General features: G+C 40.6%; 1 protein-coding gene across 4 annotated transcripts; it reads right to left on the bottom strand.

The window, feature by feature from the left end:
- Nucleotides 1-2,662: 2,662 nt before the first annotated feature.
- Nucleotides 2,663-16,848, bottom strand: ZNF311 (zinc finger protein 311). Of its 4 annotated transcripts, none has more exons than XM_010818438.4 (7): nucleotides 16,768-16,848; nucleotides 15,175-15,526; nucleotides 14,781-14,856; nucleotides 9,200-9,291; nucleotides 8,755-8,881; nucleotides 8,026-8,130; nucleotides 2,663-5,380 (listed from the first exon to the last, which is right to left on the bottom strand). In XM_010818438.4, exons 2-7 carry the CDS (start codon nucleotides 15,223-15,225, stop codon nucleotides 3,846-3,848), a joined length of 1,986 nt encoding a protein of 661 aa, XP_010816740.1. In that variant the 5' UTR covers nucleotides 15,226-15,526; nucleotides 16,768-16,848; the 3' UTR covers nucleotides 2,663-3,845. The 4 variants fall into 4 exon arrangements, with proteins under 4 accessions (XP_010816740.1, XP_010816741.1, XP_010816742.1 ...); XM_010818439.4 differs by having other exon boundaries at nucleotides 16,361-16,837; XM_010818440.4 differs by having other exon boundaries at nucleotides 15,217-16,837.
- Nucleotides 16,849-17,180: the final 332 nt, after the last annotated feature.

Below are 17,180 nucleotides of genomic sequence, written 5' to 3'. Positions count from 1 at the left end.
CTTCTGTTTACCCAAGGGCCATAGGTAACTACCCCAAAACAATGCTCAACGGAAAACATGCGCTCAAATAATCTCTTAGTCTATACATTGTTGTTCAGTCTGTTTGAGCGGCCAGTATATTTTCGGCATCATTCTAGGCCCTGAGGATGCAACAATCAATAACACAAACAAAAAGTGCTTTTATGCATACAATCCTTATTACAAACAAATGACTGGATGTTAGATTCCTGGGAATGCCCTGCAATTCAATATAGATCCTGTCAGTGCCTCCGAGGGAATAATTTATACTGAAAATAGTCACTATCCTTTCTCCAGCCTCTCTCAGCTCACTTCCTTCGTGTCCTTCTCTAATTTGGAAATACTTATAGGATGGGAATGGAGAAAAGTATCAAAATCGTCTTTTTTTGGCTCCTTGTTTGAAAAATCTTTTCTTGACCTGAGGGCATACAAACATTTTCCGAAATTTACAACTATATAGCAGAGTCGAGTCTATCCTAATTTCCCTGGAAGAAGAAATGACAACCCACTCTACAGTTTTTGCTTGGCAAATCCCATGGACAGACGAGTCTGGTGGGCTACAGTCCCTGAGGTCTAAAAAAGAGTCAGACACAACTGAGTAACTGAGCATTCACCCCACTTTGCTGCTGCTGCTGCTGCTGCTAAGTCGCTTCAGTCGTGTCCGACTCTATGCGATCCCATAGACGGCAGCCCACCAGACTCCCCCGTCCCTGGGATTCTCCAGGCAAGAACACTGGAGTGGGTTGCCATTTCCTTCTCCAATGCATGAAAGTGAAAAGTGAAATTGAAGTCGCTCAGTCGAGTCCGACTCTTAGCGACCCCATGGACTGCAGCCTACCAGGCTCCTCCGTCCATGGGATTTTCCAGGCACGAGTTCTGGAGTGGGTTGCCATTGCCTTTTCTGTCACCCCACTTTAGGATTCTTTTAAAATGTGCTGACTTTTCCACAGGTAAAATATCCTAAACTTCTTAAGCGTTTTTTCATAATGTTCATTTTCAGTGTTAAAGAAGTATCAAAAGATTCCTGGAGTTTGAGCTAGTAATTTGGGGGTTTTTACTGCAGGACTGAGAGTCAGTTGGGAGTTTTAAAGGCAGTTGTACACCTGAAGTGAACAAAATATTGTAATCAACTATACTTCAATAAAAACAAATAAAGCCAGGTGTCACGATCATAGGACTATTTTAGGGAGACAACAGTCATGTTGAAGATGGACTCATGAGGATGAAGTCTACTCTATCTGGGCCCAATACAGAGGTTGCTCAACTTTCACAATGGGATGTCAGGCTTGCCACCTCCTTCAGTTAATCAGTGTTTGAAAGACATGACTGTGCAGTCAATAACACAAAACAGCAACACTCCAGAATTGTCCAGAATTTAACTGGAATTGAAACTTTGCCAGATTCTGTTAGAAGATGGACTAAAGAAGCGACATGAAAGGATGCACTTGAGGGTTCTCATGATAGGCTAAGGACTTTTGAGTCCAAAATCTAAATGCACGTCATAATTTGCAGGTAAAATAAACATCCTGAACATGTATATACATTTTACAAAAGCATGTATGCTGTTGTAATTAGTGAAACCTCAGATTTCTGGAGAACATGACAACATTTTGGCATCAGCATTAAAGTACAACTACTTGTAGTACGTGTATGCATGAGGTGTTGGTGAAAAGTTTTCATCATCAAATAAGGGGTCTTCACACTTAAAAAAGACTGGAAAAGCACTCTGAATTCTCCAGACACATCCTGAACTCTGTTCTTAAGTCACACTGTATCTATCATCTGAAAACCACATATACAGAGTTTCATCTTCCATAGAAGCAATTTTAGAGTTAGAGCCAAAATGTTTTCATCTCAGTTTTCTTCAACAAACTATATAAGAAATGCCTATATAAGGAACATGCTCTAATATACTGTAGACACTGAACCTGAAGACCAACGTTTAATCTGTCTATTGTGTAATAAGCCATGTAATTCCCTTTGGAATTTGTTACTAGGAAATTGTATATCTTGGACTCTGTCCAATTAGCTAAGGTGTAACCATTTCCCAAAATGTTTTCTGTGCAACAAGAGGGCATGAAGGTGCTCCTCCAAACAGGATTCTTTTTGTCCTTCCCTTTGGGAAAGCAATGCTTCTTACAGTTCCTTTGTTTAAGATTTAGAAACGACATCAGCATATTATAAACCCTGAGAAGTCTTTAAGGGAAGAAAAATCCCCACCTAGCCAGCATTTCCTAAACGTGTTAGTTTTAAAAAAAATTAGCTTGTAAAACACCTTTGACAAATACTGGGTAACCCACTGCTCATCTCTTTCTTGACCAGTCAGGGAACTTAGAACTAAATTTAATTCTCAATTATGGTCATTATGTTAACTGACACACACTTGCATCCTCTTCTAGGATTTTCAATTTCTATCTTAGTAGCCTTATTGAACGTGGTGGTTTAGTTGCTTAGTCGTGTCTGACACTTGTGATCCCACAGACTGTAGCCCATCAGGCTCCTCTGTCCATGGGATTTTCCAGGCAAGAATACTGGAGTGGGTTGCCATTTCCTTAGCCTTATTGCATGTGTATATTTAATTCTGTCTGCAGTAAGAATCTGTAACATTTGAAAGAGAAAGGATAGATGTTAAGAGACACTGAAAGACTTGAAAAGATATACATTTATTAATCCTTGTGAAAGAGCATTTCATATGTCATGCAGATAGATAAAACAAATATTTAAGAAATCAACACCTTGAAGACCTTTTAGTACATTTATAACAAAGTGGGACAGGCTTCATGCTCTTCCATATGTAAACTTCCACTTGAGCTGTGTACTCTTGACTTCTCAGTGTGTACTCAGTCACATCCAACTCTTTGCAACCCCATGGACTGTAGTTTACCAGGCTCCTCTGTCAATCGTATTTTCCAAGCAAGAATATTGGAGTGGGTTGCCATGTAGTGCTCCAGGGGATCTCCCTGACCCAGGAACTGAACCTGCATCTCTTGCATCTCCTACATTGGCAGGTGGATTCTTTACCACTGCAACACCTGGAAAGCTCACACTTGATTTCTATTTATTTGTAATTTAAAAAATCTGCCTTTGCCTTGTCTTCCTTCCTCTGCTGAATCTCAGAAATTTTGAATCTATATAGAAGAGTACCATTTAAGCTTTAATTTAAAATTTGCTGGAACTTCCCTGGTGGTCTAGTTGTTAAGACTCCTTACTTCCACTTAAGGGGCACAGGGTTGGTTCTTAGTCAGGGAACTGAGAACTGTGGCCAAAAAAAAAAAAAAATAAAAAACTTACTAAAAGTGATCAATGTTTATTAATCAAAAAAATGTTCTGTGCTAAACTGAGGTATAGCCTCACATTCAAGAAATGTGGTACAGGATTACAGAAATTGCTCAGAGAAGTCTGAGCATTCAGCAGGCATTTGTTTAGAATTTACCAGTTACAGGATCCGTGACAGGTTTCTTAATTTTTTTAATGCCTCAATTTCCTCATCCCACAGGGACGTTGTATGATTAAATTATTTAAAACTGTAAAGAATAGTGCCTGGCATGTGTAGGGCACTAGTATGTAGTATTACAGTACTATTACTGATAGACAAAATCTTGGAAGTGAATGTGCTCACCAAAGAAACACTGAATGGGAAGGTCAAGGACAAAGGCTTGAGAGATCTCACAATTAGAGGGGTCAGGGAACCAGGAAGAACCAACACAGGAGACAAGAGTGATCAGTATAAGAAGTAGAAGAAGAAATGATAAAGTGTAAACACCAGAATCAGTACTCTCAGGTGTTGGTGGTCAAAATATTGATGAATGAAAAGGTCTGAGAACCAGTTACTGGAGAGATTTCCCACTCTCTCCACGTTTGTGGGTTTCCCACACTCTATGTTTTCTTTTCTTATGTCTAGTAAGATTTGAGCTCACTCTGAAAGCTTTTCCACACTCCTCACATATATAAGGTTTCTCTCCAGTATGAACTCGCTTGTGTCCAATCAGGGCCGAACTCTGACGGAAAGACGTGCCACACTCATGGCAGGTAAATGGCTTCTCACCCGTGTGGATTCTTTCATGCTGTCTCAGGACTGAGCTCTGATGAAAGACCTTTCCACACACCTCACACCTGTAAGGTTTCTCTCCGGTGTGGATTCTTTGATGATTGGTCAAGTTTGATTTCCCACTGAAAGCTCGACCACAGTCTGAACATTTATAAGGTTTCTCTCCGGTGTGGATTCTTTGATGGATGGTAAGGCAGTGTTGATCTTGGAAAGTTTTCCCACAATCCCCACATCGATGGGGCTTCTCCCCAGTGTGTCCTCGTTCATGAGCCCGGCATTTACAGTTATGATGAAAGGTTTTCCCACACTCCTTACACTTATAAGGCTTCTCTTTGGTGTGGATTCTTCTATGTTTGGTGAGCTCTGCTTCGTTGCTGAAGGCTTTTCCACACTGAGGGCACTCACAATGTTTCTCCTGAGTGTGGAGTCTTCTGTGTTTGCTTAGGTCTGAGCTCCAGCTGAAGGCCCTCCCACACTCATTGCACTCATAAGGTCGCTCCCCAGTGTGGACTCTTGTGTGTTTGATGAGGTCTGAACTCCCGCTGAAAGCCTTCCCGCACTCCTCACATGCATAGGGTTTCTCCCCAGTGTGGCTCCTGCTGTGGATGATGAGGGAATGCTTAAACTGAAAGGCCTTCCCACAGTCACTGCATTCGTAAGGCTTCTCTCCTGTGTGGATGATCTGATGCATCCTGAGACAGTACCTGGTCTTGAAGGCCTTCCCACAGTCACTGCACGGGTGTGGCTTCTCCCCACTGTGGGTTTTTTTATGTCGGCAAAGAGCGGATCTACTACTGAAGGCCTTCCCACACTGGGTACAGTTAAAGGGTTTCTCCCCTGTGTGGATTATCTGGTGCATGGAAAGTTGATTTTTGGTCTTGAATGCTTTCCCACACTCATTACACACATAGGGTTTCTCGCCAGAGTGAATTCGCTCATGGAGAATTAAGTCAGAATGCCAACTGAAGTTTTTGCCACATCGGGTACATTCATGCTGTTTCTTTTCCGTAAGAACTCCATACAGAATACATTCTGAGTTTGGACTGAAGTGTTTTATAAGTCCCTTCTGGTTCTTTCCTTTCCTGAAAGTCACTTTATCACAGCTTTCTTTCTCTTCTCTCCATTTCTCTCTCACAGGCATTTCCCATTGATTCTCTAATTTGACATCTTGTACACAAACTTCTCCAACCTCTGGATCCTGGGAAACAACTTTTAGGAGACTTTTAAATTTCACCCAGCATACTTCTCCATTTTCAAAAACCTCCTGTTCTGATCTTGCCTTCTCACTCTCAGGCCATGTCTTGGCAGCTGATACTTAAACAAGAAAATAAAATTGTCAGATAGAGGAAAGGAGATAAGTGAGTTGGACAGGGGAAGCAATGGTAAGTTGTTGGAAGAGTAAATGACTTTCTCACGCTTGAAGAATTGCTAACATTATGGCAAAGGTCAAAGGAGGCTGAAACACTGAAAAGTACGAAGATATTCAAAACTGAGTAAACCTGACATAAATCCTTCCAAAGTCTACCCATGTTCTAGAATCTCCTAGTTTCGCAAACTATAACTTCATACACTTAAGCCCCTAAACAGGAAACTGGAAATCATTTTCAACTCATTCTAATACTCACTAACATTTTACAAATGTTACGGGTGAAGTGAGCTGCAGAGGTGGCGCTCAAGTGCCAGTGCAGCCCCCTTTGTAAGGATATGTCTGCTTTGTTCCTGACAGTGGACCTTGGAGAGCCATATTTCTGTGGTGTACCTCTGCCCACTTGGGTAGGACAGGTTAGATCTGGGGAAGACCTGATCCAAACCAGACCAGATTCTCTCCTCATGAACTCTGGAATCATGATGTGAAAGCAGGTAAGGCCCGGCTCTGAAGACGGCTGGATCTTTAGCACTTAAATTTGAGTGGTGTTGGGATATGGGTGCTGTATAGGGGATGGAAAGCTCTGTCACTGGGACTGACAAGCAGAGATTGATCTGCCAAGAAAGAAGAATGGAGCAGACCCACAGAGTAGCAGAGAAGACAGCTGGAGAGCAGGGCCTGATGGCATTCCAGCCCTTCTTAAGCCTCCTGTATACTTGCTCTTAAGTTCTTTGACACCCTGAATAATAAGTAAATTTGTTTTCTCTTGCTTAAGCTAGCTTGAGTTAATTTTTACTATTGGCAACCAGAGTCCAAATCTATCTTTTATTATCTCCTAACTCTATCCCTTCTTCATTTCTACTTCTAGTGCATTCTCACTAGCTAACTTCAATACCCCTCAAAAGTCCTTTAGTCTGCTTCCTCTCTAATCCATCTTGTACACTGCTTCTAGATTATTCCTTCTAAAAATCAAATCTAATCACATCACTTTTTAGCTTAAAACACTTCAATGGTGCTCCATAGTTAACCAGACAGGAAGTAAAATGTACAGTCAAGAGCCCCAGCTCACTGTCCTAGTTCTGACACCTAACAACTGTGCCAACTTGGGAGGATGATGTAACTTCTCTCTGTGACCCATTGTTTTTATCAGCAAAATGGGGTCTAGGTTACCCATGATAATGAAATGAGTCAATGTATGTAAAGCACCTGCAACACTGAAATAAGTACTTAATCATCTTATCTGTTAGTATAAGAATAAAGTTCAAGGTCTGTAGTTTACCAAAAACTCATTCAGTCATGATCTTGCCCCTGTCCACTGCTCCTGTAGTGTCTCCACTGGCTACTGCAAGTCCTTTGCTCTGGTCATACTGAACTATTCACAGTTCACATTCTTATTCCCCTCTACCTAGAAGGACTCTCCCCTCCTTCAACGAAATGACCTCACTTATTCCACATAACTTAGTTCAGTTGTCATTCCTCCTGCAGTCTTTTGGTCCCCAGGTCAGATTTAGGTGTTTTTCCTCTCTGTTTATGTATATCAGGTGCTTATCCTTATTTATATATCTCAGTAACTCCCATTATACTGGACTGTATAATTACTTCTTCTTTTTTTTTAATTTTCCATAAAGATACTTTTATTTTTTTTTAATTTTATTTTATTTTTAAACTTTACATAATTGTATTAGTTTTGCCAAATTACTTCTTTACCTATCTGCCTTCCCCACTAGAAAACAAGCTTCTGGAAGTCAGGGCCCATATCTTATCTGACTGTCTATCTGTAGAACCTTATGTAATAGCTGGCACATAACAGTTGCCCAATTATGCTTTTTAGATGGAAAGTAGGACGGAAGAGTAGGTATTTGGATAGGGAAGCTGGAGTTGCCGTGTCAGCAAAGGACAATTTTTTTTGAATGATAAATGTAGAAAATAGTTTAAATGAAGAGCTGGTAATATTTCATGACTCACTACATAAGAGGTTCAGGGAATGGAAAGAAAAGTAAGAAAGAGGTAGAACCAGATATAGAAATAGGGAGAGCTTAATGAAGAGACAGCCTTGGAGGGAGAGATGAGTTTGTCTTTAGATATGTTGCTTCCTAGATGACAATGCAATATTCAAATAAAAATCAGGAGTTAGAAACATGAGACTGCTGCCCAGAAAAGAGGTAAAGGTTAGCACTGTCAGTGTGGCAGGCATCCAGCTTCACAACAAGAGAGAATAGAAAAAGACAAGGGTCAAAGGCTCAGGGCTCTGAAAGAGGGAAGGTCCTGAAAAAACAAACTAACAAAACCCCCTAAAATGCAGAGGCAGAAAAGCAATGTTCTCTGAGCATTGCAGTAAATGATACACAGAGGGCAGATAAATTGTCAGAGCCTTTTTGCAAGAAATCGAAAAAATTCTATTAGATATGTTGCAAAGAGCCAATTAGATAATGACAGAATAATCACCCAAATAGTACGTTTTCTCTGCCTTTAAGATTTCCTAAATAGATTCCCTCTGGGCCCTTGAGGATGGATGGCCCACCACTAAGAACATTCTATAATCATTTTGTCATGTGGAACACACAAGGGGACAGACAGCTTCTCTGGCACTCACCTGGATAGGAGCAGCTCAGGAACTCCCAGTCCTGTCGATCCTGAACATAGGGCTCTGTACCTTGCTCCAGATGGGAGATCAAAGGTGGTTTAGAAAATGAAAATCCTGGTTGTACAGAGGAAGAAGGAATAAGTGTGTATAGCAACAAAGAACTGTCCTAACATTTACCTTGATCCCTCTGTTTGCATATGAAAATAGGAAAGAAATGTTTATTTGGGCAGAGAAAAGGGTTTATTCAGGGGTCTAGTAACCTGTAAATGAAACAGGTTGAAGGACTTTCTCAGAAGTCAATACTCAGAAAGGCAAAGAAAGAGTTTCTGGAAAACTGTTGGTTGGTTATATTTTCCCTGTTCTTTTTAGGAGAATGGGAGTTTGTAGAGGAAGGCTAATCTGCTTTCAGCCACTAGGAAGGAGTTCATGACTAGGTGATGGACACAGAGCATTTAATAGAAAATGAGAGGCTTGAGGAGGCAAGAATCTAGGGAGAACAGAAGCTAAGCATTTCTGTTCTATTCAGAGAGAGTTTCATTTCAGAGAATCAGAAAACAGCAACTAAGTTACATCTTGCTATGTAAACAGGGACAACTCAAAACTAATTTGGGAGGAAGATGCTGATGATAAAGAACAAGGGCTCTGATTTTCAATATGAGACCCCATACTCATCAACAAAGCAATGAAAAGAAAAAGGAAGGGAGAAAGTACTAAGCCAAGTGCAGGGAACGTTCTTACCAAGTGACACCATGTTCCCATAATTTTCCAACATCACATCTTTATAGAGGTGTCTTTGAGCGTGGGTCAGACACTGCCACTCCTCATGACTGAAGTTCACAGCTACATCCTCAAATGTCACTGACTCCTGAAACAACATGTTCCTGCTTTTGTGGGAGGAAATTTCATAGTTCCCTCAGGAAACAGAGGCAGAAGAAAAGAATTTGTAGGGAGAAGGTTTACAGAAGTGAAAGGCTGTTACTGTTCGGTGTTTATCTGGGGACGAGGTGAAAAGGAGCATAGGCTTTCAGTAGCAAAAAATAACAAACAAACAATCCACAAATGGTCTGTCATCCAAAAAAGCACCCCTTATGAGAGGGAGCACCTGGACTTGGGAGTGAGGACAAGGCCACATTTAGGAGACAGTGATATATTTTCAGGAAGGAAGGAAGGGGCCTTAGCTCACTTGAGGCTGGCTCATCACTGTATGTTTTGCTCCTGGCAGGTTTCCTTGGCTTCCATCTCTGGCTAAGGCAGGGCACTGAGGAAATGGTAGAGCTGAGAGAAGGGAAATAAGCCTAGAGTCAATTCAGCACAGTGTTAATGAAGCCTACTTTCATCCTCTCCTGCCTCAACCTAGAAGCTTATGAAGTTCTGATCTAGGGGGTAAGTTGACTGCATTACACTATCCTCTTTCTCTGATATTCCTCTAGTCTCAGTTTCCAGTGTGAGGTATCATGACCTGGCTAGCAGCCAAGCCAACTGTAAGTGCACTCTTCTTTTCTCTCACCTACTAAATCCTTTACTTTGTCTCCCTTAATCCTAGAAGACCTAAGAGGCCCAAATCACTGACTACCAGCTTAATATGATAGCTTGGCTTCCTGTATTTGAATGTTGCAGTAATTTTGTCCAGAAAGACTTGGGGTGGAGGTGGAGGGGAAAAAAGGAGAGGTATGCATCAGAAATATCCACAGAGGGACTTCCCTGGTGGTTCAGACACAAATTCGATCCTTGGTCAGGGATCTAAGATCCCACTTGCCACAGAGCAACGAACCCTGGACACTGCAACTACCAGCTGAAAGACCCCGCATCCACAATTAAGACCCAATGCAGCCAAATAAGTATTTTTTTAAAGGAAATATAAATAAATATAAATAAAAAGGGATAGGTCCAAAGCTTACTTCCTTATGTAACTTACTAGTTGGTCTACCTCCACTTAGTTCACTAGAAACATTTTTTCTCTTGTTATTAGAGAAAATCACTTCCCCGCTTTGATTCTGAGTCTTTTTCCTGTTAATTCCCTAGTATTAAGCAATTCTGCTCCCCGCCCCCAACTGCCCTTCCAGTATAGTATAACACACACCACTTTTTAAAATGCAGAAGAAACTTTTTCAGAGTGTACAAATGATCAAGTATGATCCATATGGATTGGGAAAAAAGTACAGTTTCACATTACGGGTTAATGGGGCCCTGTTTTATTCCTTGCAGGCCAACGTGGCTTTTCTGTAGCTTCAGTGTTTATGGTGGTTTATCTTTCTTTACAGTTATCAACATACTCCCCAGTTTAAGACCATTCCTTTCTGGTCCGAAGTCACTTATTGGTAAGACTCTAGGTTCATCCCTTGGCCTCAGGACCCCAAAACTCTCACTTCAATTTCACCAAAACCTCAATTTAAGAAAAAATTGGCTTTTTTCTTCAGAAATATGCCAAGAAGATTCTTCTTTGGTCTATGTCACCCTTAGCTTTTGATCAAAACAGGTCTGTGTTCAATCATTGTGGATTCCACACAGTTTCCCCACTATCTCCTCTGAAAGTCTGTTACTTTATAACTCTTTGTCTCAGAAAGTTGGTTGGTTGGGAAAACAACCACCTGGCAGGCACAGAGCTCACAGCAGATACACGCTTTGTTCTGAAATGTTCCATAACAGTTCTTTCCTTATAATATCAATAAACTTTAACCTCCCAATTTTTTTTTCAATCACCATTTTATAATGAATATTTTCAAATATACAGAAAAGTTGAAAGAACTATATAGGGAACATCCATATACTCACCACTGACATTCTACTATTAACATTTTGCAATATTTGCTTTATCACATATCTGTCCATCTAACTATCTATAAATTCATTTTATTTTTTGTTGCATTTCAAAATAAGTTGAAGACATAAGCATACATCACCCCTAACACTATGACACATATCATTAACTAAAGTTGAATATTTGTTTACATTATTTTTAAAGTAAAATTTATATACAGTAAAATGTTTAAATCTTAAATTTTTGACAAAGCATACTCTTATTTAACTCAAACTCTCCTCCATATGCATCCCATTTGGATTTTTACCATATCTTCTTCATAAATTACAAAAGTTTTGTTACTTTGTAGTGGCTTTTTTCCCTAAGTGTTCCTTACGTTAAACACTGTTTTTAAATGTGGTAAAAAATATAAAAGGAAATTTACCATTTTAACTATTTCTAAGTATTTCAATAGTGTTAAAATATTCACAATGGGGGGCAGAGGATGAATATGTGGAACAGAATTTTTAGGGCATCAAAATAGTCTGCATGCTACTTTAATAGCAGATATACAGTATTATTCATTTGTAGAAACCCATATAACTGTATAGCACAAAGCATGAATCCTAATATAAACTGCTGCTGCTCCTGCTGCTGCTAAGTCGCTTCAGTCATGTCTGACTCTGTGCAACCTCATAGATGGCAGCCTCAGTCCCTGGGATTCTCCAGGCAAGAATACTGGAGTGGGTTGCCAATTCCTTCTCCAATACAAACTAGGGAGTTTAGAGTTTAGTTAATAATTATGTGTCAATATTGGCTCATCGCTTGTAACAAATGTACCACACTAAAATCATAAGAATGCTCAAACTACCACACAATTGCACTCATCTCACACACTAGTAAAATAATGCTCAAAATTCTCCAAACCAGGCTTCAGCAATACATGAACCGCAAACTTTCAGATGTTCAAGCTGGTTTTAGAGAAGGCAGAAGAACCAGAGATCAAATTGCCAACATCCGCTGCATCGTGGAAAAAGCAAGAGAGTTCCAGAAAAACATCTATTTCTGCTTTATTGACTATGCCAAAGCCTTTGACTGTGTGGATCACAATAAACTGTGGAAAATTCTGAAAGAGATGGGAATACCAGACCACCTGACCTGCCTCTTGAGAAACCTGTATGCAGGTCAGGAAGCAACAGTTAGAACTGGACATGGAACAATAGACTGGTTCCAAATAGGAAAAGGAGTACGTCAAGGCTATATATTGTCACCCTGCTTATTTAACTTCTATGCAGAGTACATCATGAGAAACGCTGGGCTGTAAGAAGCAGAAGCTGGAATCAAGATTGCCGGGAGAAATATCAATAACCTCAGATACACAGATGACACCACTCTTATGGCAGAAAGTGAAGAAGAACTAAAAAGCCTCTTGATGAAAGTGAAAGAAGAGAGTGAAAAAGTTGGCTTAAAGCTCAACATTCAGAAAACGAAGATCATGGCATCTGGTCCCATCACTTCATGACAAGTAGATGGGGAAACAGTGGAAACAGTGTCAGACTTTATTTTTTCAGGCTGCAAAATCACTGCAGATGGTGATTGCAGCCATGAAATTTAAAGACGCTTGGTCCTTGGAAGGAAAGTTATGACCAACCTAGACAGCATATTAAAAAGCAGAGACATTACTTTGCCAACTAAAGTCCATCTAGTCAAGGCTATAGTTTTTCCAGTGGTCATGTATGGAAGTGAGAGTTGGACTGTAAAGAAAGCTGGGTGCAGAAGAATTGATGCTTTTGAACTGTGGTGTTGGAGAAGACTCTTGAGAGTCCCTTGGACTGCAAGGAGATCCAACCAGTCCCTCCTAAAGGAGATCAGTCCTGGGTGTTCATTGGAGGGACTGATGTTGAAGTTGAAACTCCAATACTTTGGCCACCTGATGCAGAGAGCTGACTCATTTGAAAAGACCCTGATGCTGGGAAAGATTGAGGGCAGGAGGAGAAGGGGACAACAGAGGATGAGATGGCTGGATGGCATCACTGACACATTGGACATGGGTTTGGGTGGACTCCGGGAGTTGGTAATAGACAGGGAGGCCTGGTGTGCTGCAGTTCAGTTGGATACGACTGAGTGACTGAACTGAACTGAAAATCATAACAGATCTCTAGAACTTTTTCATCTTGCAAAACTGAAACTCTATACCCATTAAACAACAAAACAACAACTCTATTTTTCCTTGTCCTCAGCCCCTGGTAACCATTGTAGTGATTTTTTTCCCCAGGAGTTGGTGATGGACAGGGAAGTCTGGCATGCTGCAATCCATGGGGTCACAAATAGTCGGACAGATTGAGACTGAACTGAACTGAACTGTGCATTTCGGCTTGTGACATCTTAGTTCTTCCATCAGTGGTTGAACTTAGGCAACAGCAGCAGTCCTAATGACTGGAGTGCGAGGGAATTCTCTTCACTGTAGTGATTCTTAAACTTTATTTCTTAGTTTCTGAATTTGAAAGATCAGTTAAAAATGAACTTGGGGGAATTCACACATGGGTGAGAGTCTCTTCCTTTTCTAAGGACACTCATCTCATCATTGGGGTCCCAACTTCATGACTTCATCTAAAACTGATTACTTCCCAAAGCCTCACCCCTAAATATCATAACACTGGGGTGGGGGTTAGGGCATCAACATATGAATTTTGAGGGGATAGAAACATTCAGCCCATGACAAAACTATTAGTTAAAGCAATGTACAGATATTATCCAGGATGAGATTAACTCATTTACATATTATGCTAAGTAATTGTAAACTTTATGGCTCTAAAAATCACTTATAGGAAGATAATTCAATATCTTTTGAGAAAAAGGACTGGAATACTCAGGTAGGATATGAACCATAAAGTTATATATATTTTTAAACTTTAAAAAAATGAAATAAAATTAACAACCATGTTAAGCAATATCTATTATTTTCTACCTCTTAAATTTGTGATAAATATGTTCTATAGTATTAAGTTTTCCTTTATGATTACTTTACAGTAGAAATTTCAAGATTTCTCTTCTGGAAGTTCCAATAATATGCTTAGAAATTCATTTTACCTTTTTTTTTCTTTGCACGTAATATGTATCATCCTAAAAACCTATTTTAGGGGTGTCCAGGTGCCTAGTCCTCTGTCTAATAGCCTCTGTCTAACAGCCTCTGTCTATACAAGGCGGTAAAGAACCCGCCTGCCAATGCTGGTTAGGCGTAAGAGATGCTGGTTCCATCCCTGGATGGGGAAGATCCCCTGGAGAAGGGACTGGCAATCCACTCCAGTATTCTTGCCTGGAGAATCCAATGGACAGAGGAGCGCGGTGGGCTACAGTTCATAAGGTTGCACAGAGTCAGACACGACTGAAGAGACTTAGCACAGCATACAAATCTTATCCACTTTTCTCTTCATATATGCCACCGAAGAGCATTTCTAAAGCCCAGTCCCACATTTCCCCTTCTTTATTTTTCCCAGAGTTTCACAACAAAACCTTTGCTCCTTCTTTTGCCATGGCTTTATCTTCTATTTCTCAGTTACACTAAAATGTAAAAATCTCAGGGTTAACAGATGTACAGAAATAAAATGACATACAATCAAAATTTACATGTTGGTAAAACTGTGGTTGGGGAGACGTTACCAAATTATACAAGTTTAACATGTGCAAATATTCATATACACATATGTAAGCTACTTGTCATATATATATTGAGTTGAACATATAATAAGTGGATGAATACATTCACTATCTTCCATAAACTGCTTTGAAGAATCTTTTCTTATGAATTTTTATTTTTTTCCAAATTTGATTTACGATGAGGGCAGAAACTGAATAATTTAGTTCCTGTCAATACCAGGCGAAGCCTAGTATAGAAATAATAGATTTTTCTATAAATACTCAATAATGAGCAAATTTCCAGGCCCCAGGAAGCATCTCTCACCTAGTCTGTGTCCCTGCCCCAGTTTTAGCTGCCATAACTCCTGCCATAATACCCTGTGTACATTACCTCTTTCCTGTAGGAACATGCTATCAGGGATGCAAAGCTGGTTTGGTGATCCTGGACTCTCATCTGATATCACGATCTATTGCAAGGAATAGAAAACATTTGGAGAAGTTATGGAGGGACAGAAAATTTATGGGAAGCTGCGTATTGGTTGGTTATGCAACCAACTATAAAGTTCTATTCATGGAAGTCAACTCTCCAAACTACCAAAAAGGGTGAGAAAAACATGGGCTCAGTCTCTGATATACCTTATGAAAAACAGAAATGGCATCCAATTATTCTATAACTTAAAAACATCACCAGGTAATCCAGAAAAAGTATTTTGAAGGAGAAAACTTCCTCACAGTCAATCCAACCTCACCACACTTCCAATGCTTTCCTCCTTTCCTGGACTCACTTCTTTCTCCTTGTGATATACTGCAGATTCTCCTCTTTTTACCTGCTGCATGTCTTCTTTTCCAGTCTTCTTTCTTTCTTTTCTTTTCCAGTCTTCTAACACTGTCCCAGTTTCTTCTCTGCTGGTTGGATCCAGCTCCTAAAGTCAATCCTGGCTTTGCCCAGATAACCAGTTTTGAAGTGGCTCCAGTGGATATCAGCCTCCCTTCAGGGATATAAGCCTTGGTGATACCAGTCAAAAGACTGCTCTTGACCCACAGGGCAGCTGCTTTTTGGTTTGATGTATCAATACTGCCCTAGATGTGGGGTTTATCAGCAGTAATAAGCTAGAGGTGATCCCATACCTTGTTTTCCTGTATATTTGATGAAGGGAAGAGAGAATAGAGGGATGTGACCAAAGTGAAAAGAAGGAATCACTGAGAATCTGGAGTATCTATGAGAGATGAGGCAGAAGAGGAACAAATTGAAGATGATAATATATCCAGAACACAACTTCTCCTGCCACCATCTTGGCCCAAGCCACCATTTCCTGCCTTGACCTGTATTGTGTTAGCCATCAAACTGGTCTCCTGCTTCTGTCCTTGTCTTTTGTCTTCTATTTGTCTTTTCTCAATACAATAAAGTGGGCTATTTAAAACTTAGTTGGATTATTTCAGCTCTCTGCTTTTAAGCGTCTATCTTACTCAAAATAAGGAGTAGCATATAAGGCCCTAAAGAATCTCATTGCATCGCCTCTGTTCATTCAAAATAAAAGCTAAAGTCCTTACAGTGGCATATAAGTCTACAGGGTTGCTATTACCTCTCCTACTATTCTCCCCCCCATTCAACTCCCTTCAGTCCCACAGATCTTTCTCTTCCTTTTTAGGCACGGTTCCATTTTAGGGACTTTGCACTGACTGTTCCCTCTACCTCAAGCTATCCTCAAGATGAATAATCTTGCCTCCTTCAACTGTTTGCTTGCATGTAATCCTCCCTAGGAAACCTACTCTAGGTGCCCTATTTAAAATTACAGCCTACCCCCTCCTTCCAATCCCGACATGCCTTGCTTTCACCTATACAGCACTTTCCAACAAGGTGCATAAGTTAATTATATACTTTCCATTGTTTATTGTAGGTCTTCCTTTCCCTATAATGTAAGCTCCTAGGCTTTTGAGAGCACGGACTTTTTGTCTATTTTGTTCACTGACCTATTCCCAACGTTTAAAACAGTGCCTGCACCAGCAGTCGCTCAGCTAGAAATTGGCCAAATGAAAGAACGCACGAATGGATGCTGCGGAGGAAAATAAATGAGGAAAAAAAAAGTAAGGGGCCGCTGAGAGCAAGAAGAGCGCGGGGGAGGCGGAGGAAAAAGCCCTGGTGGGGCAAAAGCCCGCGGCGGACTCCAGATCCTGGGGAACCTGGCCCCAAAGCCCCGCCCCACCCCCGCCCGCCGTTCCGGGCCCCTGGGAGGAGGTGTATTAATACTAAGATTTAAGTGAAGCAGGTGGCGGTGTCGGCCTCCTTCCAGCCGCCCCTCGGTGGGTTCGGAGACCCCAGTGGCAGCTTGGGAGCCCGTCAGCTACAGTCCCATCCCATGTTGGCTGGCGACACAGACCTTCCTGCCGATATTCTCCTCTAGAAATGACAAAATAAAGGAACCTATTCTAGCTCCACTTCCTAGTCCTTCAATAATCATTTCCGGTGACTTTCTAGGAAATCATCAACTCGCTGGTTGAGGAGTTCCCTAGAAACCCTCCGCAACCGCAGCCCAAATGTGTTATTTCTTGTTTTACTTTCTTCAGAATGCATCTGTTAAAATAGAACCACAATGTCATTATCCCACCTATCAAAATTAAAATAACTCCCGGGTACCATCTAATACTGAGTCCATATTTGAATTTCCCAAATAGATAAAATATGCTGCTTTTTTGAATCAAGATCTAAAGTCTATGTACTTTATTTGGTTATTTGTCTTAACTCTTTTTATACTTAGATCTAGAATAGTTCCTCCATCTTTCACTTTCTCCC

Source organism: Bos taurus, chromosome 23, assembly GCF_002263795.3.
Source record: "Bos taurus isolate L1 Dominette 01449 registration number 42190680 breed Hereford chromosome 23, ARS-UCD2.0, whole genome shotgun sequence".
Taxonomy (NCBI): Eukaryota; Metazoa; Chordata; class Mammalia; order Artiodactyla; family Bovidae; genus Bos; species Bos taurus.
This window is presented reverse-complemented; position numbering and strand designations above follow the sequence as displayed.

Bases quoted from the DNA above. Each gene is read 5' to 3' on its own strand.
- ZNF311 (XM_010818438.4), bottom strand. From the start codon at position 15,225: ATGCAGCAGGTAAAAAGAGGAGAATCTGCAGTATATCACAAGGAGAAA. The intron at 14,857-15,174 runs GTGAGTCCAGGA...TCCTTGCAATAG, and splicing joins TATATCACAAGGAGAAAGAA to ATCGTGATATCAGATGAGAG. The intron at 8,131-8,754 runs GTAAGAACGTTC...CTGTACAACCAG, and splicing joins TGGGAACATGGTGTCACTTG to GATTTTCATTTTCTAAACCA.